Source organism: Dermacentor andersoni, chromosome 5, assembly GCF_023375885.2.
Source record: "Dermacentor andersoni chromosome 5, qqDerAnde1_hic_scaffold, whole genome shotgun sequence".
NCBI classification, from domain to species: domain Eukaryota; kingdom Metazoa; phylum Arthropoda; class Arachnida; order Ixodida; family Ixodidae; genus Dermacentor; species Dermacentor andersoni.
In genome coordinates, this window is record NC_092818.1 from 198,431,382 (window position 1) to 198,449,244 (window position 17,863).

Here is a 17,863-nt window from a genome sequence, read left to right on the forward strand (position 1 = left end):
GTAGATCGTTGTCAGTCAAAAAACATTACTTATTCAGGTGTCCACGCTCCTGTAAAAGAAAAAAAAATGCAATTGAGTGACAACTCTCTGGAGGTGGATCCGCACCTATGTAAGCACAGCCGGCTCATCAGTCACAAAGTAGGAGCTGAGCAGAACCTTTTAATGCTCATTATACGACATTGATATTGATTAATTTGTAGTCAGCCAGTGACAAACGCATTGCACTAAACAGTGAGACTGTGTCTTAATCCACAATGCTTATGTGTGAACAGGAGAGCAAAAGTTGAAAACAATGTTTTCATACAAGGCAAGTCATCCATGTAGTGGAATTGCGTTTATCGTTGGTGTAATGTTGACGCACTCACTTTCTGAGGTCCAACTTTTACTGCAACTTAGTTTCCGTTGGTGCAGGTGCTTCTACTGGAAACATCCAAACTACTATTTATCAAATAAGGTGTCCGTCTTGTAGTTTTAGGAATATTCCTCTGGTCTTAAGTCTTTTCTGAATCTGGAAGAGCTGGCTGATTGCACAAACCACGTACGTAGCCAATATCAGTGTTACTGTACAGCTTTCACAAGGGTCTACTGCTTTGAAATTGCGTGACGACCAATTTTTCTTTAGCATACATTTCTTCCGTATTCATCCGCAGGGCGTAGTGTTTTGCCAGTGTGGCTGTACAGCTCTCACAACGATCTACGGCTCAGATTGCATGGCGACGCAAGTTTTAGTATTTTCACATACAGAGTACAAAATGTTCCATTCCCACGAATCTCCAAGTGTGTTGTATGCTCAGTTACATTAAGAACTAATGCATTGGCACGGCAGTTTTATTCATAAACTGTTTCCGTTCCCGCGATTACCCTGAAGATTATGGTATGCTCAACGACACTAATGAACAATGCATCGGCACGACGTAATGCGTTGCCATTAAAGTCATCCGAGAAAACGCTTCACGTCCAAACGTATCCCCCTGCGACTATCAAAATTTAATATGCTACCGCCGCGAAAAAAAAAAAAAAGAGCAACAAACTCGCATCGGTACGGCAGTCGAATTTGTAAACTGTTTCCGTTCCCGCAAATCTCCTGAAGTGTGCGGTATGCTGACCTTGCTCAACGACACTAATGAACAATGCATCGGCACGATGAAATGCTTTGCCACTAAAGTCATCCAAGAAGACACCTCACTTCCAAACGTATCCCTCCTGCGGCTATAGTAATGTAATATGCTACCGTAGCAACAAACTCGCCTTCTTCGCCTTGCCGGCCACGCATTCTGTCGATTGTGCTGCCAGCTCGGCTAAGGACGAACGGAACTAACGTTCTTCCCCATAGTACCTAGGCGAAGAGAAATCTCAAGGACCGAAAGTCCCCACATTTCGCTCTCGCAACCACTGCTCCTCGCGCATGCGCAGAAAGAGCGAAGAAATTCAATTATGATGTGCTCGTTATCATTCCCATGTAGGTTGAGGCGGTTGAGGCAACGCTCACGAGAACCCTCGTAGACATTAGCGCCACAATTCCATCTAGGGTGTTTATTTAGAGCGTCCTCGATCACCTTGCCCCGTGGTTGCCCGAAACCAGAATAGTGCGCTTTGCACCGCCGTGGTGGCGCACTGCGGAGGGTCAACATCGAGGAGAAAACTGCACTAACTGCACCCCGTGCAAGGTGCTTGCATGCAGCGCTACTTTGCCCCTGGCGCGCAAAACGTGCGCGAACACGCTCGCGCGCACATTTTATTGTTTGCAGGTGCTGAGCATCTGCGGCAAGCCCTCGAACCTTGTCAAACTGCGTGCTCCGACATACTTGGTTGCAAGCAAACGCCAATGGATTTTATAATTAATCCTGACGACCCGTTCAACGAACCCACTTTCGGCCGCTCTTCACCACATTGTTTTTGGACGAGGTCGATCAGCATGTCGTCTTCGCTGTCAGAAGAACTTTGAAAAAGCTCATCGATTGCGGCAACTAGCAGTACTTCCTTTCTCATTGCCGACATCTCCACTAGTTAACTCCGTCAACTCCGTTGCAACTGCAGCTATCGGGCCAGAGCGTCCGCAGTTCTGCAGTCGGCAGTGCGCGCGCGCGTCGCGCGTCCCGCAGTGCTTGCTGGGATTGCATCCCGGCGCACCGCCGATTTTCTCGGTGCGAGACGGAGCAACGTAACACCGCTACAACAGGGTGCGCTTCCGGTGATCAAGGATGGTCGGTGCGCGCCGGTGCAGTTGATCGAGGACGCTATTAGAAACTCTATGAGCCAGTGCCTTTTTTACTAAATGCCTGCCACGTTGTCCGGTAAACTCGGAGCCGTGCCCTCTCCTTTTCTCGTCTCCGCGAAAAGGCAGCGAGCGCCTCTCATGGCGAACGCCTGCAACTTAGATCACGTGTTGCAGCCTCTGACATTACCATAGCATCTGTCACCGTCTCGGAGGCCCGCGAAAACGCTCGCTAAACAGACGCCCACGCTACAGTGTACACTGTACCCGCGCATATCGGCGCTACGAACGCGCCGGGCCGCTGCCGCCGCCGCCGTAAATTGAAGAGGCAACGAGCGCCGTCTCACGAAATTTATGCTGAACTAAGGGAACCGCCGCTACAGTGGGAAATCGAGCGACGCGGCGGGCATGTAGTAAAGGAGGCATTGGTTCAGCCAATGCCTCCTTTACTAGATGCCTGCCGCGTCGCTAGTCTTCCCATTGGAGCGGACGGAGCGGAGGTTCCCCATAGTTCAGGATAGACGCGGAGAGACGGCGCTCGCTGCCAACCCACTTCCTGTTGCGGAGGAAGTGACGATTACTAGGCTGGCGCGCGCTCGACCAATGACTTGACGAGAGACCGCGGGTCCCGCCCCCGGGATCGCAAGAGATGCCGCTAAAATCTCGGAGGCTGGGCTACGTGATTTAGGTTTGCAGCGGCCACCGCAGCTAGCGCTCGCAGCCGATCCGGGTTAGTGTTCCTGTATAAGCTCCCGCAGGGAGTGAGGGAGCATATACAGGAACACTAATCCGGGTTAACCCGGGTGGGGAAGAGTAAAGAGGAGAGGGGCAGGAACCAGCTTCTCGGCTCACGTGGCAGGCATCTAGTAAAGGAGGCATTGGTTCAGCCAATGCATAGAGTTTCTCACTATAACTCCTAGAGGGAAATCTGGCGCCACCGTCTATGGGAGTTTCTTAAGGGGGCACCGTGCCGTAATGGGAATGACGGTATATGTGTCTGCGAGGCTCGTGTTGGCTGGTGTTGTAAGAGGCTTCGTCTAAAACGTGGATACAGCTACACAAATAACGCGTTCTCAAAGTAAAATCTTCATAAAATGTTTCCATTCACGCGTATTACATCTTTACTCACCTACAATGCATGACCAAGCGAAGAAAAGCAAGAACAGACGACCAACTGTTTCAAAGCGAGCGCGAACCTTGTCGTCTGTTCTCCAACTTTAACGGCTCGCTGATACTTTTTACGTAGGATTTAGTCGTACACGCAATAACAAGTTCTCATAGTTAAACAAAACATGTTTTTGGGTAATAATAAAGCTAAAACAGCTTTTCACGGGCTGTTCTAGTAGAAAATGAATGATTGTGACAGACGGAACGGTACTTGCCAAGCGCGTCTTCAAGGTGTCCTGTCTCTTCGAGAACGATGCCAATCCGAAGTCGCAAAATACCGGCATTCCCATGCATACCACAGCGCAGCAGCGCCAGATATTCCTCTAGGTAATGTAGTGAGAAACTCTATGAGCCAATGCCTCCTTTAGTCCCTTTAGTAGATGCTTGCCGCGTGAGCCGAGTAGCTGGTTCCTGCCCCTCTCATCTTTACTCTTCCCCAACCGGGTGGGCTGCGAGCGCTAGCTGCGGTGGCCGCTGCAAACCTAAATCACGTAGCCCAGCCTCCGAGATTTTAGCGACGTGTGTTGCGATCCCGGAGGCAAGACCCACAATATCTCGTCAAGCGATTGGTCGAGCGCGCGCCAGCCTAGTAATCGTCACTTCCTCCGCAACAAGAAGTTGGTCGGCTGCGAGCGCCGTCTCTTCGCGACTACCCTGAACTACGGGAACCTCCACTCGAATGGGAAGACTAGCGACGCGGCAGGCGTCTAGTAAAGGAGGCATTGGTTCATCCCATAGAGTTAAACTCTATGGTTCATCCAATGCCTCCTTTACTGGATGCCCGCCGCGTTGCTCGCTTTCCCATTGTAGCGGCGGTTCCCTTAATTGAAGTGAGTTCAGCATAAATTCCGTGAGGCGGCGCTCGTTGCCTTTTCTACTTTCGGCGGATGTGGCAGCGCCGGCTGAATGCATCCGAATGCGCGAGCGTCAGCGAGCGTTATTGCGGGCCTCCGAGACGTTGACAGATGCCACGTTAATCTCAGAGGCCGCAGCACAGGATTGCAAGTTGCAGGCGTTCGCCATGAGAGGCGCTCGTTGCCTTTTCGCGGAGAAGAGAAAAGGGAAAGGGCCCGGAACCGAGCTACCGGACAACGCGGCAGGCATCTAGTAAAGGAGGCATTGGTTCAGGTTGAGCTGACTTCATCTGTCCAGTGACAATGATTTCCCGGCGTGCATTCCGTGCATCGCCCGTCAGCCATATTAGTCTTGATGGCTTGTGCATTGGTTGTTTATGGAAAGTTTGTTTTTATGTACGACTTGAGTGCAGTGGGATTATGTGATTACCCTTGATACTTGGAATAATGGATATATCCCCCGGCCTGCACGACAGGTAAGCCAGTGTCATATTTCATATAATGTTCTGCTGTCAGCAGTAAAAAAACGCTGGTGTGTTGCTTTGCCCTCGGATCCGATCGCTGGGGGTCGACGGAGATGTCTGCGATACTGAGCGATGACAGCTGTCGCAAATCGCCGAATTGCATCGTGGAATACACTTACGCGAGTCATCTGTTCGAATCTCAAGCGAGCGTTGAGACGAAAGGTTATCGCAATCAGCCCGGACATAGCAACCGTTCGGAGACGCACGGACGGACTTTAGGGTGTGTCTATCCACGTCCTTTCCTCGCCGCGAACCGCGTTCTGCGCAAGATGCAAGGAGTTAAAGCATTTGTACGGCCTGTGAACGAGTTGGCATACGCCAGGCATCGTACAGAAGCCATCTGATCCGAGTCCCGGAGCTCTGTACGTTAGCGGGTTAGGCCTAACCACTGAGGTCCGCTTTCGAGTCGGTCAGCGCGTCGACGGCGAGCACGGCATCTTGAAGCAATGCCGCTCTTGACACGCGGCAGCAATTCAGGACCACGGGCTTCCTCTCACCGAGCTCCCTCGCCCACGACCCGGAGGTCGGCGAGAGGTACTGGGGCCGCGACCCGTGTACGGGACTCCCGAGGGGCCCCGTCGCGTTGCCCGAGGGGTTGATGTGGGCGCTGTAGCGACCCTTGTTATGCCAGCTTTGAATGGAGATCCCAGCGGCTTCTCGGCTGCTAACGCGGAATTCGGCCTACGCTCGAGGCTCCGGGCGCGGAGCGAAACGGAAGGACTGCGCCCCGATTCCTGTCGCGGGCTTTCCGCGCTCCGTTCACTCTACAGGGGCGTGTCTGTACGGACTGGTTAATCTGTCCTTGTTGAACGGGCAGTGTGCTGTGGCTGGGTCAACCGATCAGCGAATCGGCAGTAGTGGAAAGCGCCCGCGACGGTTGTGCACGACGGATGACTTGCGGCAGTGTGTATTGCATTGCCCTGCATCCGTGGCCCGTAGAGCGTCGTTTCTGTCCGATGGCTGCGTGTGCGTGGCAGCCATGGTCGAAGACACGTTTGCTTAAATATACTGTTGCTAACAGTGAATTCGCATACACCTGTTCTTTATACTGTTGGCAATACAAGAACTGCTGATGTTTTCTGGCATGACTCGAAGCACGCTTCGCCGGTGCACAGTTAGACAATCAGGGGTTTAATTACTTTGTAATGCGTTTTTTCAAGATGTTTGGCAGCGACAGCAAGGGAGAGTAATTTGTTGATGTTGCCTAGTGCGGAATTCAAAGTGAACTTTTCGCATGTTTTTTATTATTGGAAGAATTTCTCTGGTTTGCCTAGTTTCATGCAAGCGTCGCTTGCAATGTAAGAGAGTATTATTAGGCAACTAGATGCTCATGGTGAACAGAGCTTCTTCATGTTCACAGTAAAGGTATTGGCATGAGGGCCAACATAAATGTCTGACATTGATCTGTTTGGACATGATCGCGGCGTATTTAAGAATGACTTAAGGGCTAACAGCAGCAGTAGTAAGAGTAGTAGTAGTAGTAAGAATAGTAGTTGTTTAGAGGGAAAAGGAATTAGCAAAGTACTAGATAAAGTTCAGTATGCTTAGTTGATCAAGTGAGAAACTGCTTACCCTTTGTTTTGCCAGGCTGTAGCTGAAAAATATTGGGGTATTTGCCTAGTACTGTTCAGTTTCATTACATTAAGCAGTTTTTATGGCCCTTAGCACTAGGTAAAATGAAAAGAATTGCTATGTGTGGTGTCTTATATGCGAAACCATTTCTACATTGTAAAAAGCAGAAATGGAACTAATAGGGCACCTTCTTATGCTACTAATGGACCCATTCACTATCACACACAATTAACTAATCAAGCCGGTCAAGGATTAGTTCTGGTTCTTCTGAGGGCAGTTTTTCTAATTTGAATCACTACATGATACGGTACGCGGATGTTCTTGAAAAATAAATGGCAATGAAATTTAGAAATACTTGTTCTGCTTAGTAGTACATCAGCCCCAACAATTCTGCTCTTATGATCTGCAGTAGTATGTTCAAATGAGCAAACTTATTTATGGTATAACTATTAACTTATGCCACTTGGTCAACATTGTCATCCACCTGTTGAGTTGTTTTGCACTGACTGCCACAAACTTGCATACGTCAGGAAAAATAATAATGCCAATAGCGTTCATAAGTATCCCTCAAGCACTTTGACTTTATGCCATTTACATGTGGTAGCATAATGTTTTGCATTATCCAGAAATGTTTAAGTGGGATGGCTCTTGAAAGTATCCACACCGACAGTGCAATTGGGATCCATGTATCCTGTTTCCTAGTGTAGCTCTGGAAAGCTTTCTACAGTTTCTAAAGCCAACAAGGTGGTCAGAAAACATGTTTATGGTTGGAATTAACAGGCCACTAGCGAAATACATCTGACAGAAACCAGTGGCTCACTTTCACTGCATACATATTTAGAGGTGCGAGTGGTACTCAATAAATTATCTACCTCGGTTGTATAGAAAAACAGTTTTCACAACATTTCTCTGCAGTGACTTTAGCCCCTTTGTAAGAAATTCTGTTGTTTATCAGACAAGGCCATCACAGCATCCTTGACGTTTTCGTCACTTGGCAATTTGGGTTTGTTTGGAAAACTTCAACAGGAAATGATCAAAGAGAGCCAGGTCAGGACTTCATAGAAATGGCACATCTGTTGGAATCTAGATCATTCACAGATGCCTTCTTGGGATCGATGACATGTAGATAAGAACTGACTGGCATGCTTGCTGCTGTCAGCTTGCCTTTGCACGAAGGTTTATTGAAACTGAACCTGCAGTTGCCAATTTCTGAGCTATTCTCGAGTCCTTAATCCATTTGTCTTGCAAGATGCCCTTAGTGTGAGTAGATAAATTTTTGAATTACCTTCGTATCACTTGTGAATGAAGCACGTTTGAAGTTAGTTGGTTTATGGAGGAATTCTCGCTCACTCCTCATTGACACTGTTAACCTCTGCTTTTGACTGTGGCTGTTCTTATGCCTGTACCCTGGCAGCCATGCAGCTGATATTTAGCTTCTGCAGCCTCCATAAATTAAAAAAAAAATCTTTCTGAGTCATTAACATAGGCATTTTGGCATTGGCAGTCATTCACACTTCTTTTGTTTTGTCACTGGCATACTACTATGGCATCATATGTTTGATTCCTGTCAACACGACACCAGCAGTGGTTGTCAAGTCCTTATTGTGATAACTCCCATGTCATTTTGGTTGGCAGTATTGTGGAATGTTATACAAACATCAAGAAAGAGTGCACTGCACCAGACCTATGGTATGTGTCACCCGCCATGTTGGAGTAGTGGCTTCGGCGTGGCGCTGCTATGCACGAGGTGGCAGGATCAAATCCTGGCAGCTGCATTTCGATGGGGGCAAAATGCAAGAACGTCCTAGTACCGTGCACATTAAGGAACCCTAGATGGTCAAAATTAATCCCGAGTCCCCTGGCGTGCCTTGTAATTGTGGTTTTGTCAAGTACAAACACAGAATTAAATATTAATTACTTAAAACTTGTGTTGTATGTCATTCCTCCTTAACGTTTGTTGGATGTTCCACCATTCTGCCCAAGACAGAAGGTGTAGCTTAGCCTCTGATGCATTATCAGCCATTTGAATTTTGCAATCTGTGGAAAGAGTAATTTGCTTGTGCGCACATTGGCAGCTTGCTATTGCTGCTGTGATAACACACTCTGACAGTTCCTGATTCGAATCTCATGTTGCATATATGTGGTTAACCATGTAGGCCTAGTGTCCTACATGTACTGCTCTGACTTTTGTTTCCTGTTACTACACACATTCCTTCTAGAAAAACTTGAGGCCACTACCTGTATCGCGAGGTGATAAATATTGCTTGTGTAAATTTTGGTAAGCGTATATCTAGACCTTGTGGCAAAAGGTTCAACATTCTGTGCATGCAGCCATAGAGAAGGGTGCCATCTCCTCCAGAAAAACATAATGAAATTGATGCAAAAATAATTTGTTGTTGCTGAGATTGTGATTACCTGTCCATAAGTGACGAATTTCCTATACGATGAGATATCTGTGATGTGTATTTAAAACTTTGTCTCAACATTTCAAAAGGTGGTGTCCTATATGTGGGCAGATTAGGTGTGGTTCTGAAGGCTAATTGTAATGGGTGTGTCAGACACTACCAAATAGACTGATGTCACCAAGAATTTGTGTCACAAACTCTTTTGTTCCTTTTTCTTGGGAGAGTAGAAATCCTTTGCTCAAGCTATCACATACAAAGGTCCACTAAGGCTAAAGGCAATTTTGAATCAAACTGACACTCGTAATGAGGTGCAGTCGTCCGTCTGTATTCTTCCACCTGAAATCATGCTGTAGCTGTAACTGATGAGGAAATAAGTTATCAGTATGCCACCAGCATGAACCTTTTGCTGGATGGCACTTTTCTGGCTGAAGGAGTAGGCAAAGCTTTGCAATGCAGTGATGATGTCAAGGTTATCACTGAACCACCAGCATAATGTTCAAAATTTTATAGAAAGGAAGCGCAATTGCAGTCTTGAACATGGTTTTCTAGCATCCAGTTCTGTGGCCATCCAATTAATGAAGGAGCAACCTTGACTGCAATACATACATTTGAAAATCTTTCACTGATGAAGTGGCCACGTTTCTTGTATATATGACAAACTACTATGCACAGCAGAAGAATCGGTGCTTACAAGGGATAAGGTGAAGTGCTTCCAGGCGCTCTTCTCTTTGGTGTGCCTTTCCGAGACTGATACAGTACTATTGAAACTTTATTCATTCAAGTAATTTTCAAAGTATGGCTGCCAGTTTTCGATTATAGAGTTGATTGTGAGTCTCAGGTAATTGTCTCACTCTAAGTGCTATAAAACTGTTTCAGTCGTTTATAATGCTCATGATGTGGAACACAACCTACTGGTTATGAGGCGCTCAAGAGAAAGCAATTCAAATGCCATGGTAAAACATCTGAACTTTTTATAATCACCGGATATAATGCTAGCATGGGTAACATGGAGTTACTTGACCAACATATTGCAATATACTGCCCTCTCATACAGGCAAGAAGTGGTATTCTGCTTTACTTGCTTTTGCTTTTTAATTTTTTTGTCAGCGATACCTTCCAGTTGTGCTCGGTGAAACTGATGAAGCTGAGTTGCACACATTTCAAATGAGCCTAGCACAGAAAGCTTATGGTCATAAGTCACTGCATCGAAAGTGCCTACAGTATTTGTTGAAAACAGAAATTTGACTTGGCCCATTCAACCACATTGTGACTCTGCAGGACAAACTTTATTCCCACTGCCCTAAGGAAACCACCACACATTAAGAAATTCTGCAGGAGAGTTCGTACAAAAGGTTTTATATTTTATTACACTTGATCAGTACTGCATTCACCTAGTGTCCTATATGTAGGATGCCTCGAAATTGACAGTTACAACAGAAATTTCTGTCAAGAAACTGCTAATACTGCATTCTAAAGCCTTTGAAGGCTTTTTATCCAAAAATATTTTAGGATCTTTAGTTTGTCAAAGTTTAGGCATACATGGATTAAAGGATAGGCCAGTGGTGTTGTAGATATAATGTCTTGGCAGTTTCCACTGCCTAAATACCAAAACTTTAGTTTGCATCCTGTTATTTTGGTCTAAAAAGTGACGATAGATGCCAAGATTCTAGCAAAAAATCTGTCAAAAAATGCTAGAAATCCAGTAAAGATCTAAAGCTCCATGGAAGCTTCAGGTAAAGTATTTGCAAAGCAGGAACAGATTTGATATATTTGAACAAGATTGCTTAATGTAGGTAATCCTGTAGGAACTGTGCTAGCTGCTTCAAATGTAAATGCTTTGTGGCCTTGATATATGTCTTAGTTCTCATCTTTTTTTTTTCTTTTCAGCATGGAATGTTATGTTTTAAGTATGATAAATTATGTATTGGTACATATCTTGCCTCTTTGGTATATTTTGCCTCTTGCTTCATCCTTGACAGTGCCTGCCTGGTTTGCTTGTTACAGAAGCTTCCACGTGCCTTTGAGCTGCAGGTCACCTTGAAATAGGGCGCTGCACATAAACAATTAGGTTGACCAGGTCCTGCTGCAAAAAAAGTGCTGCGTCCATGAAACATTATTTAGACAGCCCACAAAGATGCGAGTTCTGAATAAATATTTTGGGCAAAATTTAGTGATGATCCCCTTTTACTAGTTTTGCAACTCTCAGTTGCACATGCAGTTGAGATGACTTGCACGTAACAGAGAGCATGTGACACTGCTGTGCATAACACCATTTTATGGAGATGTTTATCGACATTTGCATGAAGTGTTGACCACAAGCCTTATCAAAGCTACCTGCCTAGGAGCGAGGGGCTGCCCCTAGCTCATTATGCTTCTATAACATGGTAATCAACAGTGCTTGAATGAGGAATGCCTCGGGCTGGAGCTAACGTTTCGATGAGGCAGCTTGTCTAAATGTGGTTCAAGCCTGAGGCATCGCTTGATCAGTTGCAGTTCATTGCTACAAACCTACATCTTGCTGTGAGCCTCTCGCTTGGATCTCTGTCAATTGTACTTTTATTTAGAAAAGTTGAGATAGATTCGCAAGACATGCATTACTAATTGTATTCAGAACGCACAAATACATAATCTGAAAGGCTGCTTGGCATTTGCATCTTGGTTTGCAACAGTGGTGTGTGCTGTGGGCATGTGTGTATATTTTCTATGACCGTGCTGACTGAAACCATATTTCTGCATTTGGCATTTGTTTGCTTGCTTGTTATTGGCTTTGAAACCACAAGTCCTTTGCTTAAATGTTTGAAGAAGTCTTCTCGGGGTCAAATTATGGACATGCTTCTGTGAAAAGGACTTGTATTTGTATTTCAGTACTTTCAGTTCCATATTTGTGAACTCATATCCACAACATACCAGTGTGTTCATGTTTTCAGCTTCAAATCATGAGCATTGAAAATGTTAGTGGAAAGCTTTTAGAAATGTCCTAAATACTTCTGCTGTATATTTTTCGGTTTTGTATTGTAGTGGCTTCTGTCAGCATGTCTGTTAACTGCTATTTAAACTGAATCATATCATTTTGTCATAACCTTCTTTTTGTAGCCATGAGAATTGCATGTAGATTAGATTGTTCGTAGCGGTATTTTTTTATCCGATGCTCTGGTGAGATTACATAGTGTCATATATGCAAAATTCATAGTATTATCTGCGAAGGTTACCTGTGAATTTCAGCAAAAAAAGGACACGAATATAATCCATAAAAAATAAATGATGGTTGTCTAGTTTATTAATGATGTTTGTCCATTGACTTGAAACCAAGAGTACATGGCAAACCATGTTAGGCCACTGCACAGGAATGAAGCCTCTCTTGAAATATGTCTTCTGGCTTTATTAAGATAGTTTGAGTCTCCTGGAGGTATAGTAGGTAGCACTTGTGTGGTATGTTTAAGCCAGTGCTATTATGTAGTCACCCAACTATGCATCCATCACCTTTGAAGCTAAATAGTTTGACAGAATTGCCTGTCTGGTTGGGTTAATTATGACTTTCAGGTGGACTCTCAGAAGATGCGGATCAAACATTGCCTTTGAAGAAACCGAATTTCTAACAACCAAGACCAACCAACAAAAACGACTGTTGTTGGAGTCGTGGTACATACAAAACACCAGAAACAAGTTAAACCGTTCCAAAGGAAACCTGCCGTCAGTTTATGTTCACTGTTTAAGCACAGCCAAAAAATAGCAATTAGCCTTCTCGGACTGTGCCCAGCCTACCACCCTTACATAGCCAAGAAGAATTCAACACTCCTTCCTTCACTACCCTCCCTCCCCACAACCACGAAAGCTTAAAGTTTGCCAAGAACAACAACACCCACTCCTCCAACCCCTCCTCCCCCACCAGCACCACAAGTATGATGTCGGAATGCTCTCCTGTCAGCGAATCTGACAGGAATGTAAAAATGCAATGGAATCACCACATTATCTCAACTCGAGCTTTTTGCGACAAGTAAAAGGGCATAAAGAAAAAAAAAGTTATTTCTTTTATGTTTTGAGCTTAGATTTTGCTTAAAAGTGTAACTACAATGCACCACAACTTTTTGGTTGTGCACCAGCTTGCTGAATGAAATGCCAAACCAGTTTCATTTAAAGTTCGGCTGCTCCTGCAAACATTCCAGTCAGAATAGTCAAGGCTGTCAGCTTAGCACAGAAAATAATTTATTTATACCAAGTGATTTTAAAAGCTTAAGTTTATGGTCATTTTGTTTATCTATTAAAAAAAATTTTTTTCTCTTTGTGATCTGCACATGTTCACTCCTCAAAAAACAATTGGACTAATGACACATTATTATTCAACTCCTGGAAGTGAAGTTTGATGTTAGCCTTGGCTGCCATGTGCTGCTAGTTCAAGCAGAAGCTGTGCTTTTAAAGTGAGCGAGAGGTATGTTTGCTCAAGACTGCCCTGCACAGTAACCTCCAGAGGCTTTAGCTCTGAATCTACACCTCATTCGAGAAAGTAGCCTAATGTTTGCACTGCAAACACTTGTGACCCTGAATCTTACAATGGCACAAAAAGCATTTTGAACTTTTAGAATTATGTAGCATCTGCTTTATTGACCCTGATGAAGTAAGTCTTGTTATTGTTGCAGCACTGTTAGTCTAATTGTTCCATTGCTGAATTTTGATACCACTACACATGTGGTGTTCCACTTGCACTTTGTCCAGGGGCAAGTGAGGCATTGTACTGCAAGAGTGGAATCATAAGTCTGGAAATACAAGATCATATGAGACTCAGAAAAAAAAGATTGTGAAGCACCTAGTGGCAATAATCACATAAATGTAACAAAGTAACATGATGTTAGGTAGCTATCTTTTATTTGACCTGGCTTCATCGGTTTTATATTCCAAAATAAGGAGGAAATTACAACACCTGGTGTGAGGGTTGGGCATGAAGCTAATAGCATTAAATGGTGACTGTGCATAGTTAAGTATTGCAATAAAAGGGAAATTAAAACAATTACTAGCCAGTACGGAACAATACTAGCATGCTTGGAATGGGAATGAGCTGTTCACTCATTCGCCTGTTGTGTGATATAAATTTTGCAGGCTTTGTCTAAGCAAAAGATGTTTGTATATTTACCGGCACCTTTCCTTGTACGATGGCTTATTCCAAGTCTGTTCATTACTTTTTTACACAACTGTTACTCTTTACTTTTACTCAATGTATTTAATTGCTGGCTATGTGAGAACCTTCAGTAACTTCTACTCTCATGAATAGTCACTCCACAGGTACACTGCAGATGAACAAAATGATTGGACATGAGGCTTGAAGTTATCTTGGCGCGGTTGACATGAGGCTCTATGGCGCCAGTAACTATGGACAGGCTCAGGTAAACATTGTGGGCTATACTTTCCTGTGACTGGAGTTGGCCAAGCTTTCAGAGCTGATGTGCTCACACCAGTACTGACACTTGTTGGTTTGAATGTTGCAAATAAGGTGCGTTTATTAGCTTTTCATTTTCCGGATTTGTCGATGCAAGCTGCTTGCATATCTTAGTATAACTGTCTATGATAATTGTGCTCCACTGCTTTACCTTGGTACGAAAAACTTGGTCTCCCTTGCATGTCGTAGAGTTTGTACTGACCTCGCAGCCTGGATTAATTGTGTGGATTCTAAGGAGGGTAAATCATGCAAGCTGAAGTGGTAACATTACTCGCCGTGGTTGCTCAGTGGCTATGGTGTTGGGCTGTTGAGCACGAGGTCGCGGGATCGAATCCCGGCCACGGCGGCCGCATTTCGATGGGGGCGGAATGCGAAAACACCCGTGTACTTAGATTTAGGTGCACGTTAAAGAACCCCAGGTGGTCAAAATTTCCGGAGTCCTCCACTACGGCGTGCCTCATAATCAGAAAGTGGTTTTGGCACGTTAAACCCCATAATTTTTTAAGTGGTAACATGGGAAATATATCAGATATATATATATGAGCTGTAGCATTACAATAAACTGTTTGCAAACTGCTGCCCTTTTAGTTGTCAACTTTATATGCATGGGTAAATTATAAACAACATTTTCGGTGGAAGGGCAATAACCAGCGTGATAGTAGTAACATTAAAAAATGTTTAATGTATAATGTCAGATCGAAAAATCAAACAGAATTAGTACTCATTGGCTGACACAGTGCATGGATATTCATTTTGTCCAATTTGGAACCTAATGTAGACTACTGCTGTGTATATTTATTTACTGTCAATAATTTTTGTCAAATTGCACAAAATGCTTAATGTGTGAGAGTGGGCAACATTAATTTAGCCACCCTTTAAGTATGAAAATCAAAGGGAGCCAGAAGACACGAGGTATGCACACATATGAGCGCACATGTTTACATGCGTACACATACTCGTGCACATCTCTATGTAATGTATTTTCTGAAACAACACTTAAGGAATGCTTACTTTAACACGTCATACATCATTTTTGTGTGCCAGCACTGCAGTATCTGAAATGTGAGCTGCTTGACATGTGCAGTGTGAAACAACACAGATAGACTAAGAGAAAGCGCACAGAACATAAACAGAAAGGTGAAAAGTTGGGCATGTTGGTCATGCATAATTAAGCATACAGCGCTGTGTGCACTGTGTCCCGCCTGTCTCATTTTCCTGTATGGTGCATCTAAACCAGTGTGTCTACCATCTGGGACAACCTGGGAAATCTGGAATATTTAGGGGATTTGCCTTTTCTGGAAAGTTCAGGGAAAACATAATTTACACCCCAATTATACTGAATTGGGGAAATTAGTACCTGCAGTATTTATGGCAAAGCTGGTGATATGCCACCAGAGGGCAATGAAACTTCCACTGGAACCTACGTGATTCACAAATGAGTGTCTTATGCTGGTTTTGCTAGTGTGAGGCTGGCAGGGTGGTTGGAGTACCATGATACACATGGTTTAGTTAAATCTGAAAGTGCACTTCAACTGACTTGTAGCTTACCGGTATTAGTTGTCGAAAATAATGGGCTGGCATAGTAACTTTGCAAGCTATAACCTGCCATTGTTTTCATTGTGCTTGAACCTCTAGTGTCATAGACTGCCAAGGAATCTTCATAAAAACAGTTGGGAAAATCAAGAAATTTGAAGATGCCAACATAGTAAACACCATGGCTAAACATGAACAAGACTTTCGTTTCATTCGTCCATGTGTTGCAATTAACATTTCAAGTATGAACCTGTACTAGCTTTTCCACCTGTCATTTCTACTGCAGAACCTTTTGAGTTCACTACATTTCAAAGAATGTAGTGTGAGGCTACCTTGGATGCTTTTCCTCTTGCATGGATTTTTACTGAAGCAAATTAATTCATACAGATGAGTTAGTAGTAAATGCTGCCATTTCCAACTTGCTCCAACACAATCTTTAATGGGCTGTGCAGTTTACACTGCAGGGAAGTTATCAGTTTTAGTTCAGTGTGGGGTGCTAAAGAGAAACGCTGAATCGGTTTTGGCAAATTTCTTTCGAAACACTATTTTTGTTAATCTTGTGGTAAGAGGTCAATTACCATAAAGGAAAAAGAAGGAAAAACTTCAATTTTTTGCAGAAACTCCACTTCTAATACATCAGTGTGACGTCGTGAACATTAAAGTACTTTCTTTTTTTCCTATTTGGGCCGTTGTGGTGCAGTGAAAATTCTCAAAAGTGGCCGAGTCCAGCCCCTTTGGAATACAGTATAGTCACCACCTGTCTTTTGTTTTTGCATCTTTTCTAGCGTATCAAGCCTGATCATATTGTAGTAAGAGTGGATCTTTTGGTCTTGTAGAAGTGCATTTTAATAATACAGATAAACATATTTTTCTCTTTAGCATCCATTTCAATCTGGTTTGTATGCTTACAGCCTACATATAAAATAGTTGGAGCAAATGCTCATGTATTTGCATGTTTAAGTGGGAGAAATAGTACAAGTAACTGTCAGCTGCTTATGATGTCACACACAAAGGGGGGAGGGATGTAAAATGCAGCCGTATTCTTATTAGCTTATATGCCAGCGTACATGTTGCATAAACGTCCAGGTGATTCAACACAGGGCATTGCCACCTTTGCCCATGGGCACCACACATGAGTTGTGCACCTGCTGTCTGCTGCACTTTAGCTGAAGTTCCACAGCAGGTTGTGCAGTGCCTTGAGCCACATGGCGTACTGTTGCTTTGTGTGTTTCTGCATGAAATCACCATGGGAAAAGTAAGGATGGTTGCAACGAAAAATATATCATATGGTACCTTAGCGGAAAAGATGAAATGAAGGGCCAAAGTGAGAGGATTAAATTTTGTATTGCTTTTTCTCTCTTTTTTTAAATTTGGAAATGTTGCTTGCTAAATTGGTTAGTAAGATCAAGGAACATGCACTTCCAAAGCAAACACCAGTCTTCTTATGTAAGCTGTAGAAATAATGTTGTGTAAGGTCAACCTTTCACTTCCAGAAAAAAAAAAAGAACATAGCACAAGTACCCTGTGGGGATAGAATGCAAGAATGCAGGAATGCTGGTTTACTTAGCATGCATACCAAAGAGGGCTTAGTGACCTAAACTTTGCCAAGACCCCACCACTAAAGTTTTGGGGCATTATGCAAATTGTGACAGTTTAGGTGCACTGGTAAACCATCATATTGTGAACCATAGGGCAAAATTGACACAAATTTGAGACACGTACATAAGATAGTTTTTCTCCTCCATCTGTCTACTTTGTGCTAAGGTTTATAATATTCAAAGCAGGATGTAACTACAGCAATTTTGCTTACAGGGGCTTAGTGGAATTATCTTGGGACAATAGACCCTTTGTCATATATTATGTCTACACAACTCAATACTAGCGTATCTGTAGTATATAGTAGCCACTAGTCAGATTGCATTAATCACTAATAAAAAAGCTTTAAGGCAATAATTATCTTCTATCTGCATAGCAATGAATGAATATCTGGATACATGGCTGGTGATGTTCACTTTCCGTGAGTACAGCAGTGAGCCGTCATGCAGAAAGAAAGGCACAGAGTCAGTAATTAAGTTTGGTAAGTATGAAACGTTCTAAACGGTACAAGCACCATAATTTTTTTTTTTTTCAGACATTTTGTACAAACAACTAAAATGAGCTGTAAT

General features: G+C 43.7%; 1 protein-coding gene across 8 annotated transcripts in view; it reads left to right on the plus strand.

Annotated features, from left to right (window-relative positions):
* Positions 1-4,564: 4,564 nt before the first annotated feature.
* LOC126531831 (rho guanine nucleotide exchange factor 11-like) overlaps positions 4,565-17,863 on the plus strand; it is a 251,734-nt gene continuing 238,435 nt past the window's right edge. For 3 of the 8 annotated variants that reach the window (XM_050179569.3, XM_050179573.3, XM_050179575.3), the window contains exon 1: positions 4,566-4,712. In XM_050179569.3, coding sequence (XP_050035526.2) covers positions 4,684-4,712 — 29 coding nt within the window. In that variant the 5' untranslated portion in view covers positions 4,566-4,683. Of the gene's footprint in view, positions 4,713-14,005; positions 14,113-17,863 lie in introns of those variants that run through there. The other 5 variants (XM_050179571.3, XM_055071511.2, XM_050179572.3 and 2 more) reach the window with 3 other exon arrangements.